The sequence below is a fragment of the Equus quagga genome, unplaced genomic scaffold (assembly GCF_021613505.1).
Source record: "Equus quagga isolate Etosha38 unplaced genomic scaffold, UCLA_HA_Equagga_1.0 HiC_scaffold_288_RagTag, whole genome shotgun sequence".
NCBI classification, from domain to species: Eukaryota; Metazoa; Chordata; class Mammalia; order Perissodactyla; family Equidae; genus Equus; species Equus quagga.
This window is the reverse complement of record NW_025793457.1, coordinates 16,037-38,531: the sequence shown is the minus strand read 5'-3', so window position 1 is coordinate 38,531 and position 22,495 is coordinate 16,037. Positions and strand designations below refer to the sequence as shown.

The 22,495-nt window shown below is 37.6% G+C and overlaps 1 protein-coding gene across 1 annotated transcript; it reads right to left on the bottom strand.

Moving 5' to 3' along the window:
- Positions 1–5,700: 5,700 nt before the first annotated feature.
- Positions 5,701–21,072, bottom strand: FMR1NB (FMR1 neighbor; the record flags this gene model as incomplete). The annotated part of the gene is made up of 5 exons (XM_046649119.1): positions 5,701–5,781; positions 7,279–7,430; positions 16,154–16,250; positions 17,611–17,751; positions 20,953–21,072. Coding segments are annotated over 5 exons (527 nt in total), but the record flags the coding sequence as incomplete, so codon positions are not given.
- Positions 21,073–22,495: the final 1,423 nt, after the last annotated feature.

Below are 22,495 nucleotides of genomic sequence, written 5' to 3'. Positions count from 1 at the left end.
AGGGAAGAAGGGAAAAGCTTTCCTCCCCTTCACTTTGTTCTTGACCTTAAAGAGAATGCTTCTAAATTTTCTCCATTATGTTTATTTTAGTTTACTTTTATAAGGTTAGGGGAGTTCCCTTCTATTTCTAGCTTGCTAAGATTTAAATCATAAATGGATATTGATATTAATTGCTTTCTTCCGTACCTTTTCAGAAAATCATATAATTTTTCTCCTTCAGCCCACTAATGCAATTATATTCCCATTAATGAAATTATATTCTCAAGTGTTCCTGCACTGAAACATCTCTGTACTCCTGGAACAAGGCTCACTTAACACATTGTTGAATGCAGTACACACGCGTGCACACACACACACACACACACACACACTTGTAGAATTTTTTAAATCTATGTCCTTAAGTTAAAATGGCCTCTAACATCCTTTTCTTGTACTATCTTCTTCTGGTTGTGGTATCCACAGTATACTAGCTTCATAAAAGTGATGGGCAGCTTTTTCTGTTATTCTACTTTCTAGAACAATTTGTGTAAGATTGGGGTTATCTGTTCTTGAAATTTCGGTAATATTCACCTAAAAAAATTGCAGTCTGATGCTGGGGACAATGAAAAGTAAAGAGGGCAACTAGAAGCCGTTACGATAACCACTCTACCATCTGTATGTCATGGTCATCTCCTACATTTCCCTTCATATGTTGACTCTGCCCAAAGGCCTTTGATAGATTTTTAGTCTGACAAATAGAAACGGCAAGCAATAGGATATATTGGAGTAGATGAGGAAGCCATTTGGTGTAAACCTAATTCGGCCTCACTTTGTTTTTCCAAAGGGCCTGACGTGGCCATTGAGCATGCATTGTATATATGCTTTAAACATTTACTCTGGCAAGAACAAATGCCCTTAAGATAAAGGTGCAGGGCCGGCCTGTGGCTGAGTGGTTAAGTTCGGGCACTCCGCTTTGGCAGGGCAGCATCCCACATGTCACAACCAGAAGGACCCACAACTAAAATATATACAACTATGTGCTGGGAGGATTTGGGGAGAAAAAGCAATTAAAAAAAAAGATAAAGGTGCAACTTCCCCCCACATTGGCATTTTCTTAAGCATAAGCATCTCTTCCTAGGCTAGGAACTGATTACTGGGCTCACCTCTGACCATCCAGCTCACCTGTGACCACTCAGCTCGAGACAACAGACCTGCCACCCTGCTGTGTTCACCGAGACAGCAGACCTACCTGCTGTGTCCATCAATCGCTGTGCCGACAGAGCAGTCTTGCGACTATTGTAAAAAGGACATTTCAATCATATGTGAAACATCCTCTTTGGGGGTATATAACCACTCTGTAGACCCCACTTCTTTGGTGCCCTTTCTTCCTTTGGGAAGAAAGGCCCCAAGCCATGGTCCTTACATTTTAGCTCAGAATAAACTCACCCAAATTTTCATTTATAGATTGGTTATGGGTTATTTTCGTCGACAAGTTTGACAACAAGTTCCATTAACTTTCCTATCATTTTTATGGCATCGGCAAGGGGTGAAGGTGCAGGAGGGATCCATATATAATAACTTGGTTTACGATACATGACAAATATTCCCCAAGGCTGGTTTCATGGGTGTGCAACCTGTGTAGTCACACAGGGCCCAGTTCTTAGAAGGGCCTTGTGCTTGGTTTAAGGTTCTGCTGTTGTCAACTTGAAATTCTTAATAATTTTGAACACGGAGCCCCCATTTCCATTTTGCACTAGGCCCCACATTCTATATAGCCAGTCCTGCTATTCTTGAATACCTTTCCATTTGAGTTTTGCCTCCTGATGCTCTTCTATCCTGAAGTTATAACCCATGTGGAGGTACGTTTTCTTGGCAAGCCCTCTGCCTGAGATCTGAAGCAGGCAGCAGCTAACCTGGGCGGCCCACATATTATAGCTTGGTCTGAGGCTCTGAATTCAACCTGTCAACCCCACAGTAGGTATTATCAGTTTTCCTACTCCCCTCAAGGGAAAGTTGCACATCATTTAGACCATAAATAGACAAGAAATATTCACAAAATCCCATAATGAATAAAACGTGCCTTTATTACACTGAAGAGAAGACCTTCTTTACTGGAGAGCTTCTATTGTCTGTGACATCCAAGAGAGATCTTTTTCTCATTTTCCAAGTGACTGAACTTTACAACTATCCAGATTCTCTACCAATGTCTGGTTGGCCAGGGGCTAAGGTGGAAGAGCTTTGTTTTTGACCGTTTGGTGATTCTCGGATCAAAGTCTCAATGTGTCTGAGGTGGGGAGAATGTCCATCACCTCTGGTTCTAAAGCACTCTAATCAGTCTAAGTTCAGGTCCCGCATCACAGGTCCTTCTCACTTAGCTAATGTCTCTTCATTTGGAACAGACACAGTAGAGGCTTGAGGGAAACGACTCTGTGACTAAGGTTTGCACGTTAGTGACATGCTTATGATCTACCCATCTATCTCTTGCAGGGCTTGATTATCCGTGTCAGACACAATTTAGCAGTGCATTAGACACTGGTGTTGAAGACAGCACTCTGAACAACCTTATTTCCTTCCCACTCTTGAGGTTGCTTTGGCTTTTAATCTTTAATAACAACCACCCTCAATCGCTTCAACTTTTCATCTCTGGTCCAGCATTTATTCTGGATCTCTAATTGTTTGACTGCCACTCTAAGCTCACATTCTTTCCCCTCACTAAGTGGCAATCTTTGTCAGTGCACCCTGCAACTAGCTTCTAATCTCTTAGAGAACACTGTAGATGTTCCTCTCTATTGCTCTCAAAGTATTGCTTCAGACTTATGCTTACCTTCTTCAGAGATTGCAGCTGCTTTTGCTAAAATATCAATTTTATATTCTAAAGCAATTGTTTCCTTATGTAGGTGTTTTATTATTTATTTCTACCCAGATAACTTTTTTGGTTATTTTCACTTAGTTTCCTTGAATGCAGCTCTAAAAGTTGAGAGCAGCACTATCAGATTCTTAGGGAATAGTTTTAAAAACAACCACTTGTTTACTGAACTCTAGTGGTCATTTGTTGTAGGGTTTGCCTTTTTTTTTTTTTTTTGAGGAAGATTAGCCCTGAGCTAACATCGCTACCAATCCTCCTCTTTTTGCTGAGGAAGACTGGCCCTGAGCTAACATCCATGCCCATTTTCCTCCACTTTATATGTGGGACGCCTGCCACAGCATGGCTTGCTGAGTGGTGCCATGTCCGCACCCGGGATCCGAACCGGCAAACCCAGAGCCACCAAAGTGGAATGTGCAAACTTAACCACTGCGCCACCGGGCCGGCCCACCTTGGAATTGCCCGTTCGTCATAACAAAAGTGAAGACCACCATAAAAACTTGTTTCTAATCCAACCATCCAATTGGTATTTTATTTGTTGCACACCTACTATGTGCCAGACACTGTCCTAGGCACTTGGGATACATCATTGAACACCACATATAAAAGTCCCTGCCCTAGGAGAGCTTATATTCTGGCAGGCGAAGGTAAATAATAAACAATAAGCATACTAAATAACTAAATTACATAGTATGTTCACAGATGATAGATAAATGCTCTGGCAAACGCAGAGCAGGGTAAGGTGGATATCGGGAGGGCAGGTTGAAACTTCCCTCCATCAATGCTCCTTCTACTCTCCTATCTTGAGAAATTTCTCCCCATTCTATACTACCGTTAGTTCTCTGATTCCCTTCAGAGCCAAACTTCTTCAACAAGTTGTCTACTCTCTCCACTTTCACTTTCTCACCTCCCAATCACTCTGCAACTCAAAGTTATCTAGTTCCTGTTCCTACCTCTTTACTGAAATCGCTACTGTTAAAGACATCAGCGACTTCTGTGTTACCAAATCGAGTGGAAATGAATCAGAATTTTGATAATGTTGATCACTCCCTCCTCCTTGAAACATGCCATCCTCTTGGGTTTCATTATACTGCTCTCTCCTGCTTTTCTTCATACTTCTCAGTCTCCATGACAGCTACACTACTTATGACCATCCTTTAAATGCTGTGTTTCTCTGAATTCTATTCCAGTCCCTTCTTTTTTTCTTATTCTTCTTGGTTGAAATCATTCACTGTGACTTCAATTATCATCTATATATTGATGACTCCTAAACTTCTCTATCTAGCCAGATCTTTCTCCTGAGCTCCAAACCCATATATCTAACTGCCTACTAGTCATCTCTACCTGGATGGCCCACAGGCACTTCACACAGCCTATCCAAAAATGACTCACCTTCACCTGCCAAACCTGCCCTTCTTCTCATTGTCCCACCTCAGTGAATAGTACCACTATCTTTCCAGTCGGCCCGTCATTTAGAAACCTGAAACTCATACTCCCCTTTCAACTTCTCATTTCTTCCCACATACACATTAATCACCAAGTCCTATTGATGCTACATGCTAAAAAGCTCTCAAATCTATTTACCTGTATCCACGGTGCCACTACGCTAGTCCAGGATACCATATTTTCTCATCCATATTAATATAACCACCTCATAACTGGCTCCCTTGACTCTAGTGTCGCTCACATTCAATTCTCACACAATTGCCAGAGTGACCTCCCAGGATGTAAATCTAACAATATCCTTCCTTTGATTAAAACCCTTCATTGGTTCCTTTCTGTCCACAGGATAATATCTGACTCTTTCATGTGGGTTATAAAGTTCTTCCGATCTAACATCTAAGTTGAAGTTGCTGCCATCTTGAACTACTTGCAGTACTCCAAATACTCCATGCCTTTGGGCCTTCACATTCTGAAACACTTCTCCCACCACGCAGTGATGACATGGCAAGTGTCTGTTGATCCTTCTTACCTTTCATTTTATGTCTCTTCCTGAAGTCTGGGCTAGATGCCCCTGCTATGTGCTCCCATAGAACGTGGTACTCCTCCTAACACAGTCCTGTCATTACCTCTTTATCTGGCTTCCTCCACAGCTGGACTGTGAACTCCATGAGGGAAAGGCCAAGTCTATCTTGCTTGTGACTATATCCCTAGTCCATAGAAAGTGCATGGCCCATAGCAGAGACTCAATCAATAATGAATGAATGAGCAACAAGCCCAGGTAAACTTGAGCCCCACACATTTCAAAAGAGTAAAGTGAATCATAAAGAAAGATATAACTTTACAGAAAATCAGTTATGTATTCACAGAACATAATTGTTTTCTTTAAAAAGTAAAGAAAACATAAGATAACAGTGTTCAGTTCTGTTGTTGAGGTAGTGGGATGTTGGTTTATTTTTTTCTTCTAATAACCTTATTTAGCAAATTTTCTATTATGAGTCTGTCTTTTATGGTAGAAAAAATAATGTTATAAATTATAAAATAAAAAGTAGAACCCTACTACAAAATATTATTAGCTCTTTTTCTCAAAATGAATAGAGTATCATATACAGTAAAATATGATCACTGGGTTTTTGCCCCCACTTTTTTAGAAGGTGAATAACAACACAAAATCTCTGCCTTATTTAACACCAACAGAAGTATACGTTGATAACATAACCCAAGTTGCAAAAATCTCGTCACTATCTAAGGCCTGAAACACCACCAGTGTCTGTCATATGGCATTTAAAATTCTACAGAAATTATTTTTAATAAAAAGAATCAGGATTCTGGTTTGATGCACAAAAACAAAACTATCAACTTTATTTTATATTTGGAAGTAAACATGACAAAAATAAGAACTAATTTTTGTCCTTCAAAAACGCTCCATCAGGTTTAGACGACTGGGACAGTCTCCTGTGCTCTGAATGGTTTGTGTTCTTCTCACTGGGAAAGTAATGCTACAGGAGAAAAGTAAAATGGAGTTAAACAACTTAGAAAGACTAGTATACATACCTCACACTTTGTAATAAAAGGAAATGACTGCAACAAAGTTCTCAAACCCTATATATTGAATGCTATGACTAACATGTATTTTCAGTTTGCCAGTGTATCATCATCTTATTTTACTGTGAGGCATACAGACAAAATACACCATAGCAAATACCACTGCAATGACAGTTTCTGAATAACAAAATTAACTTCTATGCCCCAATGAATGGCCCACAGAAATCAAGTTTTGTTTGTCTAGTTATAATGTCACATATGTGTGCGTGTGTGTGCATGCATACATATGCACATGTATGTACTGCATTAAACTTACACAAAGTAATACATAGGTATGTATAATAATATACATGTATGATTATTATTATATACACTTACGTATCACCTTATATAAGAAATATGCTATATACACACACATATAATACTATATAAGGATTTTCTTTTGTTTCTTCTGAGATAAGTCACTTTTCTTATTCATCTGGTCCAAACTTCTCCTTTTGCAGCTTGGTGAACTGAGGCCCAGGAAAATTAAGGGATTTTCGCAAGCCCCCACTGTAAACAATGGCAGAACTGGGACTAAAGCCAGAGTCTCCTGAGCCTAAGTTCAATGGTCTGCTCTTCTAATCTCTGCTTCTCTGTAACTGAGGCTAGAAATTAACACATTAAATTTGAGTAACGCATTGCAATTTTCAAAGCATTTTCATAGACGTTATATTGTTTAAGCTACACAAAAGAATCTCAGCTGATGGCATCAAGGAGCTGAAAGGTTAAGCTACTTGCCCATGGAAACACCACTAGTTAATAGCCTGAATCTCCTGACTCCCAGTCCAGTACTCTGAAGTATACCTCTTTTCTCACCAACCATTTTATTCTTGCTCAGCCCTTCACAATTATTTTGAAAAGCAGAGGCTCAAGCCAAGGCTAGGGTATCTGTAAGCCTGTGCAAGTGAGGCCCGGGAGTTCTTAGTGTTTGATTCTGGGATCCCCTCTCTCAACCTCTTCTAATACTGCATTGTGTAAGTTTGGAGAGCAGGTAGCTGAGATTAACCGCTAGGATCCAGGATTCAATCACAGAGCTGTCAGACTCCTGAGGCTATGCTCCCTCTCCTGGATATGTAGTGTGGTCAACACATATGGGGGACTATGGCCATTATTATTTATCAAGGGTGTCTATCATAGAGCCTCAGAGTCAGAGTAGGCAGATTCCATTTCTTTGTTTCCCCTGCAGGGCTGAACTACATACACCAAATAATGTGGTACCCAAACAACTTGGCACATTTTTGTCCGCCTTCCTACCATCCAAATATCCCTAGTGATAATATCATTTCAGAAGCTGATACTCCTGTGGTCCAAACATTTGTGGGGTAAAACATAAGCATCACTCAAACCAAGATGATGGTAACAAGAATCAAATATTAAATACTCCAACTTTATACCTTATTGTCAATTACCTTTAGACTCCTGCTCCTTGCCATCATCTAGTCCTTTCTCATCTTCCATTACTGCCCCTACTACTTCAGTATCCTTCTTTAGTCTGTTTCTTTGTTTCTTCCAATCCTTTAAAACTCTGTTAACTTTCCTTCGTAAATGATTGGTCCATTTGCTGTAATATTAAAAGTTCAAAGTGAAACCTTATTTCAGTGAAAGAACAATAACAATGGCAAATTAGAAGGAAAAGGTTATTTGCCTACATAACTCTTTACACATTTCCACCTGACTGTTTAACTCACCAGATTTAATAAATCTGATAGGAAGTATTACATCTGGCTCACTCATATTTATTATTGTAATCACTATTGTCACTCTATATACAGTCATTTTGATCATTTGATCCATCACAACAGGAGTGCTGTCTTACTTCCCTCTGCTGACATCAATGTTACCCACCCTTTAAGACCCAGCTTCTATTATCTTGTCTAAGAAGCCTTCCCTTTCACTCCTAGCCTATAGGGATACCTCTCTCCTATGAACTTCAAAACTAAATAGTAATAGTTTACATTATATTAGCATCTACAATTTAACAATTTTGGACTTCCCCTATTACCATCATTTGGTATTCAATCCTGTACTTCCTTGTATTTGCGTGGACAGTGGGTGAAGGGCGGCACTTGAGAACCTATCATAGGACAAGAACTTGGCCAGGTGCTTTACATACTTTATCTCATTTAATTCTCACAACCATCCTAAAAGGTGGATATTGTGTTTCCTATTTTGCAAATGATTAAATTGGGGCTTAGAAAGGTAAGATAACTCACTCAAGGTCATACATAGCCAGTAAATGGAGATGCTGGCATTTGTACCTAGGTCTGTCTGACTCTAAAGTATAGACTCTTTCCATTAGACCACATTGCAGCATTAGCTAATAATGACTAATAACGACAATCATGATAGACTTCCTATGTGTCAAGGCCTGGATATAAGCACTTCATGTACATGATCTCATTTAGTCTTCATGATGACTTGATGAGGCAGGTACTATTTCTATCATTTCCATTTTTCAGATGGGGAAACTGAGGCACTGAGGAGGAAAGCAACTTTCCCAAAGCCACCAGACTACTCAGTAGTGAAGCCAGGATTCAAATCCAAATCTGCCTAAGTCTAAAGTTCAATCTCTATCCACTATGCTCACCTGTCTCTTTTTTCCCTCTGAGCTTGGAAATAACTTCAGGCTAAAAATTTACCTCTTAACTTTTTATACTCCACAGGGCCTGGTACCCAATGGGTGTTCAGGAAATGTTAGTTGATTTTTATGTTTATAGAGCTTTCACTTTCTAAAGACCTAAACACAAGCCAAGGAGAAAAACATAGAAATGCTCAAGGCAGAGGTAAAGATGGAAACCAAAGAGAAAGAAAGAAAGATTTGCATTCAATATGATGAATAGGTGACAGATACATATTCCTATCCTCAGCTCAATGCTAGGTAGCACACAGAAGAGGACACCTGACCCCTGACAGTGCTACTTAGCTATACTGAGCAACCAGATTCTGAGCATGTGGGGCCCAGAGATAGACAAGCCTGCCTTTCAAATGATGACTTTGAAGGTAATACTCACTTTTCTCCCCTAAAACTGCATTACTGAGTTGTCACTGAGCTCTACTAGGTAAGACAGATGTGGAGCAAATAAACACCTTTTTCTCAATTAATCATAAAAAGATCTCCAGGCATAAATGAAATAGTGGGTGAAGGCCAAAAATATATTTATATGATTTACCTATGGCCTCTTTATGTCACGGTGTTTTTTAACTGCAGTCTCAACAAAAATAATAACTGAAACAACTACATAGTTCTCAGTCCCTTGGGGCCAGATGTGTTTCAGAATGCAGAATATTTCGGATTTTAGAAAGGTAATATGGCATGACATACTGAATATTACATGATACTGTCATGGGGTCTGGGGTAGCATCTCATAAGCAAACAGCAATATTTCTGCAACAAAATAAATGAATACTTACTATAAGCATTAAATAATGACTAGAAAGAGTGTCAGGTCAGGTTCAGTTCTGTTGCCAAATGAGTTAGGACAAAAGCTTTAGGTTTGCAGAACTTTCTGAATTTCAGAATTTTAGATAAGAAATGAAGGACATATTTTCTAATGCTGTGACTTCAATATATCTTACTTTAAACAATTAAAATGACTCTGTTTTCTTTATCCATAGATTTTATTTTAAATGTAATAGTGTACATTGCACCTCAATTTACAAAGAAAAATGTAACACAGCCTTATTACTTTCAAAAGCCAGTGCACTGCTCTAGGCTGCAGAGGACTTGGTTTTAGGCTCAGCCTTCTAACATTCTGAGATGCAAAGTTAGATATGCCACCTAATATATAATGAGAATGCCTAAGGGGAAAAAGGGTTGAAATGATTTGTCTAGTGTCCTAGAAGTGATTTTCTTCTTTTCATATAAAATGTCATATATTGTGGCCAGCATACTCACACTTGAAATGTACAGACCAAGTTACCCCATATTCATTCACGGACTGACACAATAGATCATTTATGAAATAAATACTATTCTAAATACTAGAGACATAAAGATGAATAAGACATGGGACCTGCCCTCAAGGAGCTTAAAATTTAGAAGAGAAGACAGATATAAGGCTGATAATTATATCACACTGAAATAAGTCCAAGTAGAAGTAAGCAGAGATTGGCAGGAGACAAAGACCCAGACTTACTAAATTAGAATCGCTTGGGTACAGCCCAAGAATCTGTATTGTCAAATATTCCCAAGATTACTTCCATAGAAGCCATCTACAGACCAGAGTTTGAGAAATACTGGTCTAGTGGGCTGATTTTTTCATGTTTCTTAACAATCTCTAATTCATTAATATAAACATAAATTCTTTAAGATAATTTAAAGAACATATCAATTTTATACATAGAAAATTGTATAAGTTTAACTTATCATTGGCAGTCACAAAGACAGTCAGAAAATCCAGAGAAATGACTAACTAGATTATTTCAATCATTATATATCGAATTGCCTACTACACGGCCTAGACACTAGTGGTTCCCAAACCTGAGTGTACATGAGAATCACTTGTTGTGCTTGTTAAAACACCAATTGCTGGGCTCTAAGCCCAGAGTTTCTGATTCAGTAGGTGGGGTGGGGGCTGAGAACATGCATTTCTTACATGCTCCCAGGGATGATGATGATAATGGTCAGGGACTCCATTTTGGGAAACACAGTCCTGGACTCAAAGAAATATGAAGCTTGGTCCCTTGTCCTTATGAAAGTTACAATTTAACCAGAGAAAGAAAACTAACAACAGGAAACAAAGGATAATTATGTGTTAGAAAGAATACAAGTGCAGAAAGAGGTCCTGAGAAAAGAGAAAATATTGGGACCTGGAGCAGCTGCAAAACACTTCATGGAAGAGTTGAGGCAGCTGCAATTTAGAAAGAATTCAAATAACTGAAGAGGATGAAGAAGAACAATCCCAAGGCCTGGGAGCAACATGGGCAAAAGAACAGAGGTAAGAAGAAAGCCTGGCGTATGCCAAGAAAACTAAAGATAGCACCCTGGCTGGAGCAAAAGATACAGAGTGTTACAAGAAATAATATTGGAGTTATAGAATGAGTCCGGTATAGATGACTTTGAAAGCCACAGCACTTTGAGTGGACTTGCAGTAACAAGATGCCATTGTGTTTTTATCTACATTTTTTTCTTCCTATTTCCTATAGTAGAAACAGCAAGTAACTCGGAAGAGAGATTGGAGTCCTTGCCTTACCACTATGTAAATCTTAAGCAAGAAGTCAAGCCTCCCTGTACCTCTCTGTTTTAGAGATCAAATAAGACAATGTATGTGAGAAAACTATATAAACCGGAAAAAAACAAACATTCTTATTGTTTTATCTGTACCTTTTCTATAGAGTGTGACTTTTTACCTTGGATACTTGTACAGATCCCTTATTAGACTATATGTCCCTTGAGAGCAGACAGCATGATCTGCTTCACTTTTTTTGTCCTTCACAGCACCTAGCACAAGGCCTAGAATCCAGATATTCTTGAATACATTAGAAGTTCTTGATTGATATAATGAAACGAACTAATAGTATTTTCAGAAGATAAGTCTGTCAGGACATTACAAGATGGATTAGAAGGAACAGATTAGGAGCCCAGGTATATGTACAAATCGGCCTAGCAAGCATCCTTACTCAATTCCCTCCTTCCTAAGGACACAGCCATACATTCCTACTGAAGTGCCAAGAAACTTGTCCAGGACTCAACTCCCAGCCATCTTCCAAATCCCACTTGCAGTCCCATTCCAGTTATTATCTCTCTTGTATGAACTCTTTGGATTGGACATATTATGATGCCTTCCTCAGTTCCCAATCCTGCCTTTGCCTTTGGATGCTAGCTAGCCTTGTGTTATGGACTGAATGTTTGTGTCCCTAAAATCCATATACTAAAGCCATAACACCCAGTGTGGCTATATTTGGAGATGGGGGTTCTAAGGAAGTATTTAAGGGTAAATGAGGTCATAAGGGTGGGGTCTCGGTTGGTAAAACTAGAGTCACTATAAAAAGAGATACCAGGGAGCTTGTTCTTTCTCTCTCTTCCCACTTTCATTGCATCAAAGAAAGGCCATGTGAGTACACAGCAGAAAGATCCCTATCTGCAAGCTAGGAAGAGAGACCTCACCAGAAATCAAATTAGCTGGCATCTTGATCATGGACTTCTGGCCTGCAGAACTGTGAGAAAACAAATGTCTACTGGTTAATCCATCCAGTCTGTGGGATATTGTTATGGCAGCCCTTGAAGATTACTAGATCTTGGTTCCCTTTTGCTTCTCTCCTGAAACCACTTACCCAGCAGAGTAGCTGACAGCATACAAGGCCTGGACTAAGCTGTGACTATAAAATGAGAGAAGAGACAAATCCCAGACTCATTCCAAAGGAAACTAAAAAATGACAGGGTGACTAAGAGAACAGATTATATATTGAGGATAAAGGAAAGTAAACAGTCAGAAATAATTCCAAGGTTCCTAGCCTGGGAGACCAATGAAACCACTGACAGAAATGGACAAGTGTCAAGGGGAAACGACTTGGGAGAAAAAGAAGATAAGTCCAGTTTTGCACATGTTGCATTTAAGGTGCTGACAGAACATCTAATTCATGAGAGCGGTTGGAAATATGGAAGAGGCAGAGGTGAGGATTTCAGGATTCAGATTTAAGAATCATTCATGCAGAATCGCCCAGAATATTATGGTCAGAAAGAACCCCAGAAATTATTTAATTCATTATTTACTCTAATATTATGAGAAAAGCAATACCAAAAGAAGTTAGGCTCACCATAAAACTGGTGGCAAAGGCAGAACTAGAACTCAGGTCTTTTTAAATGTTCTTTCTGCTACAAACTTGTAATATTCTCCGGTAGATGAGAATAAGGCTTTGGGAAACAACCACAGCTGGGAGAAGAAAGAAAAGCAAACTGAGATGGATCAGAACGGTAAGAAGAACAATAAAATCCAAGGAAGGAAAGATTCAAGACAGGAGCAGTCAACAGTGTACTACGTGACAAAAAGGTCAAGTTGGATGGGAACTGAAAAAAGGTCACTGCATTTTGCAATGAAGTTATTAGTTACTTGGCAACAAACTGTTCTTTTTAATCATATCTACTATTCCAGAATTCTCTAAAATGCTGCCCTTGGAGTCCTTGCAATGGGAACACCTCAGACATATAATCCACATATAATGAGGTTCTCTTATTAGTTCAGCAGCTAAATTACCTTGAACAGGGTCCAAGAAGAACCAGTTCTACGTGAATTTCAAATCTACAGTGACTCATGTTAGAGCAGGGTTCCAGTTTGCTCACATTCTCATCTGATCACATTTTCTCAAAGTTCTTAGAGCCTAGCCATACTTTTAAAATTTATAGATTTTATTTCCTTTCTCTGAATTCATATGTATATAATCCTAGGAACTTCAAACCTTTCAGCAGTTGGCTAATTACTGCATAACGCTTTTCAAAATAACATTACTAATTATACTGTACAGTATAATGAAACACACAAACATGGGGATTTGAAAATGTAAATGCCTATTTTTGAAATTCAATGGGTGATGATTTTTAGGCAATTTTTGACACATTTATTCCCAATTCTTTACTTCCCATTCTAAGAAAGTAAGTGGTATTAAGACTATCTGCATAATGAAAACCACATTATAATACAGAGAATCACGCAGCAAGATCTGTCTAAATGTAGGAATTTTCAGTAACAGCCATCTGGCAAGTAGCAACGTTGAAAGTGTATGGGGGATGTGCTATTTACATCATCTGTGTATCAGATGATCTACAACCTTAAAAAAAGCATGGCTTTTTATTAAGTGAAAGAAAACATAGTTTTGTCATTTTCAGACTGAGTTCTGAATTTTTTCTTAATTCAGAGTTACAAATTCAATCTGATAGGATGAAAAAGAATATGAAAATGCACTTCATCTGAGTTTAATAGGCATGGAATTATAATGTTTGAATTTTCCACCTTACCAAAGCATTGTACACACTCAAGTATCCTATCACTATATAACACACAGATGTTTAACTGGCATACGCATACAGATTAAACTTTATCTAAAAACCAATAAAGATTAGACACTGAATTTGGCACTTCAGACTACTGTTATTAGCACTCTATTACTGTAATGGGCATAATTCAGCCACCCGCCTTTCCTTCTCTTCCCCGAGAGCCACTACCCTGCTTCCTTTTGTCCCTATCCACCTGATCTTTTTCTTCCTTCAGCTCTATGTAAGTCTTAAGCCTACCAGTGACACTTAAACCTAATGAGCCTTCTGATCCCTATTAATGAGAATAAAAATAAATCTTACATAACCTTGAGGACGTAATGAATTTCAAAACACATCTTATACGTGAGTTACTAAGGCTATTAGTAGCAAATTCTTAGAAAGCTTTTTACTAATGCTCTCTGCTCCCTTTTGTATACGTGCAACCAGTTCAAGCTGGTTCTCAGTGTACCTGATTCATAACACACCTGAGTTCAAGTCGAGTAGAAGTAAACTAGAGGTTCAGTTATAGATTATTCCAGGTGGCATTTCAGCCAGTTCTGCTTAGAAATGACAAGCAGTTAAGGGGTCTATAGCAAGGAGACCCCATTGAGATATAATGAATTCTGTGGAAGGGCCCCCTCCGCACCTAACCCAAATGTTGTCCTCCCTTCAAAACTAAGCTCAAATAGCACCTCCACAGTGGAGCTGACCCTGCTCTCTCTCAACCATCTTGACGTCCATTGCCTCAGAACTTTTGTAAGTTATTGCCACTGCTCATTGTAGTCCTAATTATATTTCATCTTATATTGTTATTTAATATGTCATGCTTGGGATATATTTTAAGGTAGATTTAAGCTCCTTAAAAGTCGGGCCTATGGTCTTAGATGTCTCTATACCCTCCACAATACCTAGCACAAGCAAATAGTGACTGAATATGGTCAATTATGGAAAGCATGAACTAGGCACCAAAAGAATGAAATATATTTGGCTCTGGAAAGTGATTATCCTCTTCATCTAAACTGGTTTCATTTCTCCCACCTGCTCATATTACTTCTCATTTTTCATCCCTCCAGCCCTTGCTAGTTGTCAGCTCCTTAGGTGATCTGTAATAAAAGGAACTGTCCAAACTGCAGGAGCTGGGAAATGTCAAAACATCATTTCTTTTTTCTTATGACTGAAGGCAGAGAGGAGAGCTATAACGGCATTTTCCTGAAGGAATGTATACTTAATATATAGGACAGGACCCAGCAGGAGGAGGAGCTGAAGAGCATCTTCCAAAGCCTCAAGACTTCTTCCAACAAAGAGGCCCAGACACTGTTACTGCCGATCTGCATTTGGCTTTTAGCCCCTCTGATTTAGACAAGCAACTGTGTTTGGCTTCTTTTCTTTTTCAAATGACTACATACTGATTTTACTGCTGAATCTATTTTCCTCTTATGAGGCCATTTATTTTACCTACTATAATATTTTATCTCTCTCTTTATTCTTTGAAATGAAGAACAGGAAATGAGTCAAAAGGATAGTTCTAAAGAGAGATCTTGCTCCCAAAAAGGGGAGTTTAGCACACTTTGGTCTCCATATAAGCGCCTTGTTTGGTATCAAGGATAGAATCTTCATTCTAACACAATTATTCCCCTTCCTTCTAAAATCAGCTTACCAGGAAAAGCTGACAGTGCCCCATCCACCCTTAACCATCCGTTGTTCCTGGAAATTCAGCTAAGCAGCAAGCTGAAACTGACACCTGCTCTAGAGTTAGGACAAGCCAGCCCTGGTGGTCTAGTGGTTAAGATTCAGTGCTCTGCCACAGCCTGGGTTCATTTCCTGGTCAGGGAACCACAGCACCCATCTGCTGGTTGTCATACTGTGGTGGCGGTGCATTGCTGTGATGCTGAAAGCTACTCCAGTGGTTTTTCTCAGGGCTAATCTTCCTCAAAAAAAAGAAGACCTGATGGTAGATGACCATATACTAGATGGAGACTAAAACTTCTGGGAATCCCTTGAGTTGTAGTCAATAATCAGCTACACTTCATGCACCCCCAGCTCACTGATTTATTTTTCCTTCCAATTGAGATTTTGCTTGATGAGGGAATGTACAGACTATGCAAGAGGATGTCTTAAATTTACAGAAAAATAAAACATGTCTTTTAAAAATATTATGGTAACTGTACTTTTACATTTTTCCTGAGATACCCTCTTTTAAACAAAAAGGACCCAAACATAATCCCTGTGTTTCTGGAGCATATGAATAAACGTGTCTACACAGAAAAATCCAAGTATACTCAGCAACCAGCAAATAAAAGTTTATGTTTGCCTACCTCCTCCGGCAAAGAGAGCAGCAATAAATGGGCAGACATCCCAGGATGATCATGCTGATCACACCAAGCCCAAACATCCGCAACATCTGTGTTGGCTCTGTTGGTTTAATTATATCCTGTTACTTTTATGACTTAAGCAAGAGAAGCAAATCTGAGTTCTTTCATAAAGTCATTATAAAAAAACTATCAGTTAATAAAGTAAAATATGGAGGTATTCTTATATGACAGGTAAATATCCTTGCTATTCTATAAGTAGTAGGAGTTTATGAAGTGTTCTTGAAATATAACTAAAGACTACACTTTAAATACATGGTCCCCAGCAATAAAAGCCTTAAGAAAATGATCCTACTGTTTTTGCTAACAGATTATTACAACTCGTATTGTATATTTCTTAAGAAATATACAGGCCTAAGCCTGTTTTTTCTTTTGCCATGTGCTACACATCTTAGAGCACTCGAGGAGTGAATTAATCTATGACTCGTTAACTTGATGAAGGAACGGCTTCTTAAATGTTTACTTCCAAATTATAAAACATTAAATTAAACAAGAAATCAATAATTTGCAGGTAAATAAGCATATTTTATTCTTCTACTCATTCGGAAACACATTCTAATATGATTGGGGAATTGTAAGTCACGGTTCAATTTTTCCCTCTACAAGAACCAAATGTCTCTTCACACATAATATAAAGACTAAACTGATGAATGAATTATAAACATCATGTGACAGTGTTAAAAGTGCAATACTATATTCATGATCAGGTTTCACTTTCCATTATTAATACTAGATATTCAACAAAGAGCTGTAAATTGAATAGGGACTATATTAACCTAAGACATTGTTTTGCATGCATCCTTTTCGTAGTATTTGTTAGTGTTTAATCATATCAAATACATCCATCATGGGACCAAACTGGTAATATATGCCCACTATCCAAATGAAGGAACAAAAACAGATGGTCTAGTTCTCAAAACTTCGTAAAGAAAAAAAAATCTTAAGAGAAGAACCTAATTCAAAAACAATAGAACAAGGAGAAACTAATAAACAGACCTTAACAAGAAACATTCAAGTCTACTGTTACATACTGAGATGTTGAAGACAAGATAAATGGGAAGAATTCTATTCAAGAAAAGAAGGTGGGAAGAGGAAAGTAAGCTAAGGCATGCCCAAGAGGTATCTTCTGCCAGGTATTGAGGGTTACATCTCATATAGCCTGGAATCTTTAGGACAAGACAGAGAGTGACTAAAGCAAAATGTATCACATCTAAGGGCTAAGCAGAAACTGCTCACAAATAAAGACCGGACCACCTCAGGACCTTTTGGGACAATACTGCTCTAGGGCTGGGAGTCCCCTTTAAGTGTTAAGCTGGGAGATCCAAATATAAACTTATGCAATTGTGACTTATTTCTTGATTTTTAAAAATAGAAATATAATAAATGTAAGAGGATGAACTTACTATCTTTCAATGGGGCAAAACAACTGAAGTTACTGGTCCCGAGAGAATAACAGCATTTGTGTGCCAAACATGCACTCTGGTTAAGATCTTGCAGGTCATCCTTGCAGGCCTTCACCACCTGATTCTCCTTTGGAATGCATGCTTTTGGAAAAAACATTCAAGAAAGAGAATTCAGCATGGTTATCAAGCACTTTCCCTAATTAAATAATTACTGCAAGACAAAAAAGAAAAAGAAACATTTAAAAAAGAAAAAGAAACATTTAACCTGGTATATGTAAAGAAAATATTGAATGACATATACAAATAGTGATGAATGCTGAAAAAATAAGAGTTAATTTAAAAGTTACCATAAAGTTATTTAACATGACATTTTCAATTCTAGATGAACTGCAGAAAAATAGAAATTGTTAACAGGTAATTGGTAAGGTAGTTTTAAAAGGACTACAAATCATAAGCCGAGTAGTAGTGATATAAATATAATGCAGAAGGAGCTAAATAACAAGAACAGACCAAATGCCCTTAAAACTAACACCTTGTTAAAATAATACCACAGATATCCTCTCACTCAATTTTAATAAGCTACAGAAACTCACTGAATGCATCAATAAGAATGAATGTAAGTAAAATTCACACAGTTTACTGCTAAGAGTAAAGCAAGTGATACTATTAGTATCGACCTACTTTCTGTGAACACATCATATTGGCACTACAGTATGTTTTACGAGTCTTCCTTTTGACCTTAAGTTATGACTCCATAATTTTGAATAGGCAATGATTTATGGCGTGAACACCAAGATTCATGCAACTGCAATAAATTCACACATATTTGAATCTATAAGACTCACAAGCTCAAATAGCTGACTTTTTCTAACATCCTGCCTTAAATAAGAGAAACAACTTTAGAAAGGCAGATATCAGATTTTTATTCAAAAAGAAAACGTCTACAGTATGGCTTAAAAAGCCAGCATAGATTCAGTTCAATCTCCAACACCGTCAACAACTACAGACTTAGAAAAGTAATAACTGATGTTTTATGATCATTCCAAAATACTTCAACATCAGCAAAGAGCAATATAATAATTATAAGTATATTTTTACCTTTTGGTATATTTTATTATAGTCCTCTTCCTTAAAGACTGGCAATTCCTAAAGCTAAGGTAAAAATAACAATGGCTATCATTCACTACACACCTATTTGTGCCAGGTACCTTGCTTTACACACATTATTTCTAATCTTCACAACAAACTTTCAAAACGAGTTTTACAACCTCTATTTTAAAAATAAAGAAATAAAAGATCAAAGTAACTTGTGCAAGGTTACAAAATTAATGCATTACCAGTTGCCCTGGATATTCATTTCCCAAACATTTTAGACATATGACAGTTTAGCTTACTCTGTTGTTATATACTCTAAGCAATCTGTTCTTCAATCCTGCCAGGCCCAGAGTGACTCTCCTCCCCAGGTTGGACTGCATCTGAAATACCACGTTCAGTCCTAGGCATCATACACCCAGAAAAGGGTGACAGTAGTCAGGGCCTGCTCAGAGCTGGGACAGACTTGCTGTGTGCTGAGTTCCTCACTACTGGCATTGTTCAAAGACGACTTTCCAGGAATGGAAATCATAGAGATTTTAAATCACAGAAGAGACTGGAGTAGATCTCTAAAGTCCCTTCTAAGGCTGAACTTCTCTTATTTTATGCTTAAATTGCATCTGATGGGATTTATGCTAGATGCTAAAATTAACTTTCAGACTCAAATTACTAAGAGATATTTGTAATTTTAAAGAAAAGGGTAGAACAATTTTTATCAGGTTTACGCATTTAAGCATATAATTTTGTCCAAAGGGAGAAGGATCATGCGACCTCTCAAGCTTCCCTGCCAGTCTGTCTCTAGGTTATCATTTTAATCTGCAAGAGATCAATCTTTTACAAACAACAGCCTAATGACAAAATGATATACTTTTTTCTTTTTAGTGCTTAAGTGGGAAGAGTGTTGTTCATTTTCAATTATACAGAGGAAGAAATAAATTGGTTAAAAATATTTTACATCTTATGAACTTGTAGTTATTCTTCTCAAAGAAGACAATATACACATTTTATAAATATTTAATCACTGTTCTGAAATATTTGAATAAACCTAAGCCAGAAATTTCTCTTAAAATGGAACAGTTTGACTTTGTGGGGCAAAAACGTTCTCTCCCACAATTGGTTTTGACTCAACTGACTGCACCAGGTTGGAGGAGTATTGGGGATGTAGGTATCTTATTTAGACTATTTTTAAAGGTGGCTTCAGTGTTCGTATAATGTAGTTATTATAAGTAATCATGGGACCTTTTACATCTGCTATTTTCATAAGATCTAAAGCTTAAATCATTTGCTGTTGTTTATGACCAACTTTGGCACTTACTAAACCATTCTTCTGGCTTCACAACATACTACCTTTTCTTTCTCAGTTTTCTCTTACTCCACTCAATTTGACCATGGCAGCATTTTTAATTCATTTAAGGATCTCATTTATTTTGCTATGCTCAGTGGTATTAGGTGTCATAATGCCTGTTTTGCACTTGATGAAACCAGTATAGAGAAACATGAAGAGATTTATGCAAGGACACAGAAGAATTAGTGGTAGAGTCTGGAATGAAACAATGGATATAATTTTGTGTTTATATATGTACATCAAATTTTGTTAGAATAAATTCTGCATGATTTTTAATAAAAGCTTCATCTTTGTAATTCACATTGTCAATTTATTTTAATCTTCTCCTTGAAAGGGTACCACATGCTGAACAAAATGAAATGTGTTATTTGTGGTTAATAATTCTCACGGGTCACCATGTACCTGATAAACACATTATATACAGAATCACAAAAAGACGATGTGACTTGAAACCTGAACTTTTTATCACTAAAACAGATGGGAAAACATCTGGTATATTCCATAACATTAGAGCCACAAAGTACCTTGATTAATGCCACAGAAGACATCGATTTCACAATACTGGGTCAGTTATTAAATTTCAGGCAATGCCATTAAGGTAATTTGTGAAAGGTTTAGATATTTGTGAAGGAAAAGCATTTTATAAAGAGTAACAAATATTTATGGAATGGCTTAAAAACACTGTCTCAGTTCATCCTCACAATTCTCTGTGGTAAATATCTTCATTTTAAACATGAGTACACTGAGGTTCAAAGGTTATCTTGCCTAAGGCAAAGGGCAAAGTCAGGATTAACACTCAGGTCTGTCCCACCCCAATGCCAATTGACTACACTGCCTCCTAAACATTTAACTACTATTTTCAAAACAAGGAGACGGGAGGGAAAAAACAACAAACAAGAACTTACTTGTTGGAAAGAAAAAACTTAACAGAGCTTCCCATGCAGAGGTGTTTTCCAGAGATGGTCCACTAGCATTTCCATTGCTCCACAGAATATACTGGCTTGGAGACACAGAATTCGAGAATCCTTAAGAAAAAGTGAAATTATTAATCCTAACATATAAAGCATTTATCACTTTCTATGACCCGTTAATAGTAATCACCTTTGCTTAAATTAATTATGGAAAGTATAAGAGCTAACAAATATTGTACTTTCATCTCATAACAGCTCAGATATTATTAATTATCAGAACATGATTCTGCTGTGAAACTGAAAAACTATTAAATCTAAAAATGCTTAAACTATAGGCCAACACATCCCATTGCTGTGCTATACAATAGTGAACCTGCCTCTGACAAACAGCATTGACATTCAGAGGCCCAATCAATTAACAACTTGGAAACTATGTATTCCAACTAAATCATAAATCAGATCCCATCACAGAAACTCTTGGCAAATATGCTGGCTTCTTTACTAACTGATAAAAATCAAGGCCTTAGACACTGTAAAAGGTTCCTTATCCTTCTTCCTTGCTTCTTCAAACATCTTTTAGTTTTATTTGCATGATCCTCTCCTATATTAAGAGGAAAGGATATCCATCTTCACTCCCATAGCATGGATTTGTCCATATCATTAAATATTTCCCAATATTATCTTTAATAACTTCACAGTATTCCATTATAAGGCTCTATAATAACTGAGTTAACCATTTCCCCATAGAAAGACATTTAGGTTGTTTACAATTTATTGATATTATAAAGGATACTGCACAGAACTCACAGATACAGAGAACAGACTGGTGGTTGCCAGAGGCAGGGGGTGAAAGGTGGGTGAAATGGGTGAAGGTAGTCAAAAGGTACAAACTTCCAGTTACAAAATAAGTCAGTCATGGGGATATAACGTACAGCATGGTGACTACAGTTAATACAGTATTATATATTTGAAAGTTCCTGAGAGAGTAGATCTTAAAAGTTTTCATCACAAGAAAAAAAAATTTCTATGTTTGGTGATGGATGTTAACTAGACTTATTGTGGTGATCATTTCACAAGATATACTGATATCAAATCATTACGCTATACACCTGAAACTAATATAACGTTACATGCCAATTATACCTCAATAAATAAAAGAAAAAAACAAAAAATGAAGAACACTGCACTGATTATCACTGGAACTATATATCTGCAGATATTCATGAAAAATTCCTTAGGATAAACTCTTAAGGAATGGTGGGTGACCTTGGCCATACAACCCTCCAGCAAGGCTCTCCCAAGGTACGGTCCTACCAGCAGTGCAGGCAACTGCCAGTTTTCGTGCATCCTCGCCTTTTTGTTGTTGTTGTTTGCCAATTTAATGGCCAAAATAATGGTGTTTCTTTTGCTTTAATTTGCACCTTTAGTCATCAGTGAGCTTACGTCTTTCATACATTTGTTGCATAGTAGAGAACTTAACCGTTAATCTGCCACATATGTTGAAAATATTTTTCAAGGTAGTTGGCTACCTTTGTAT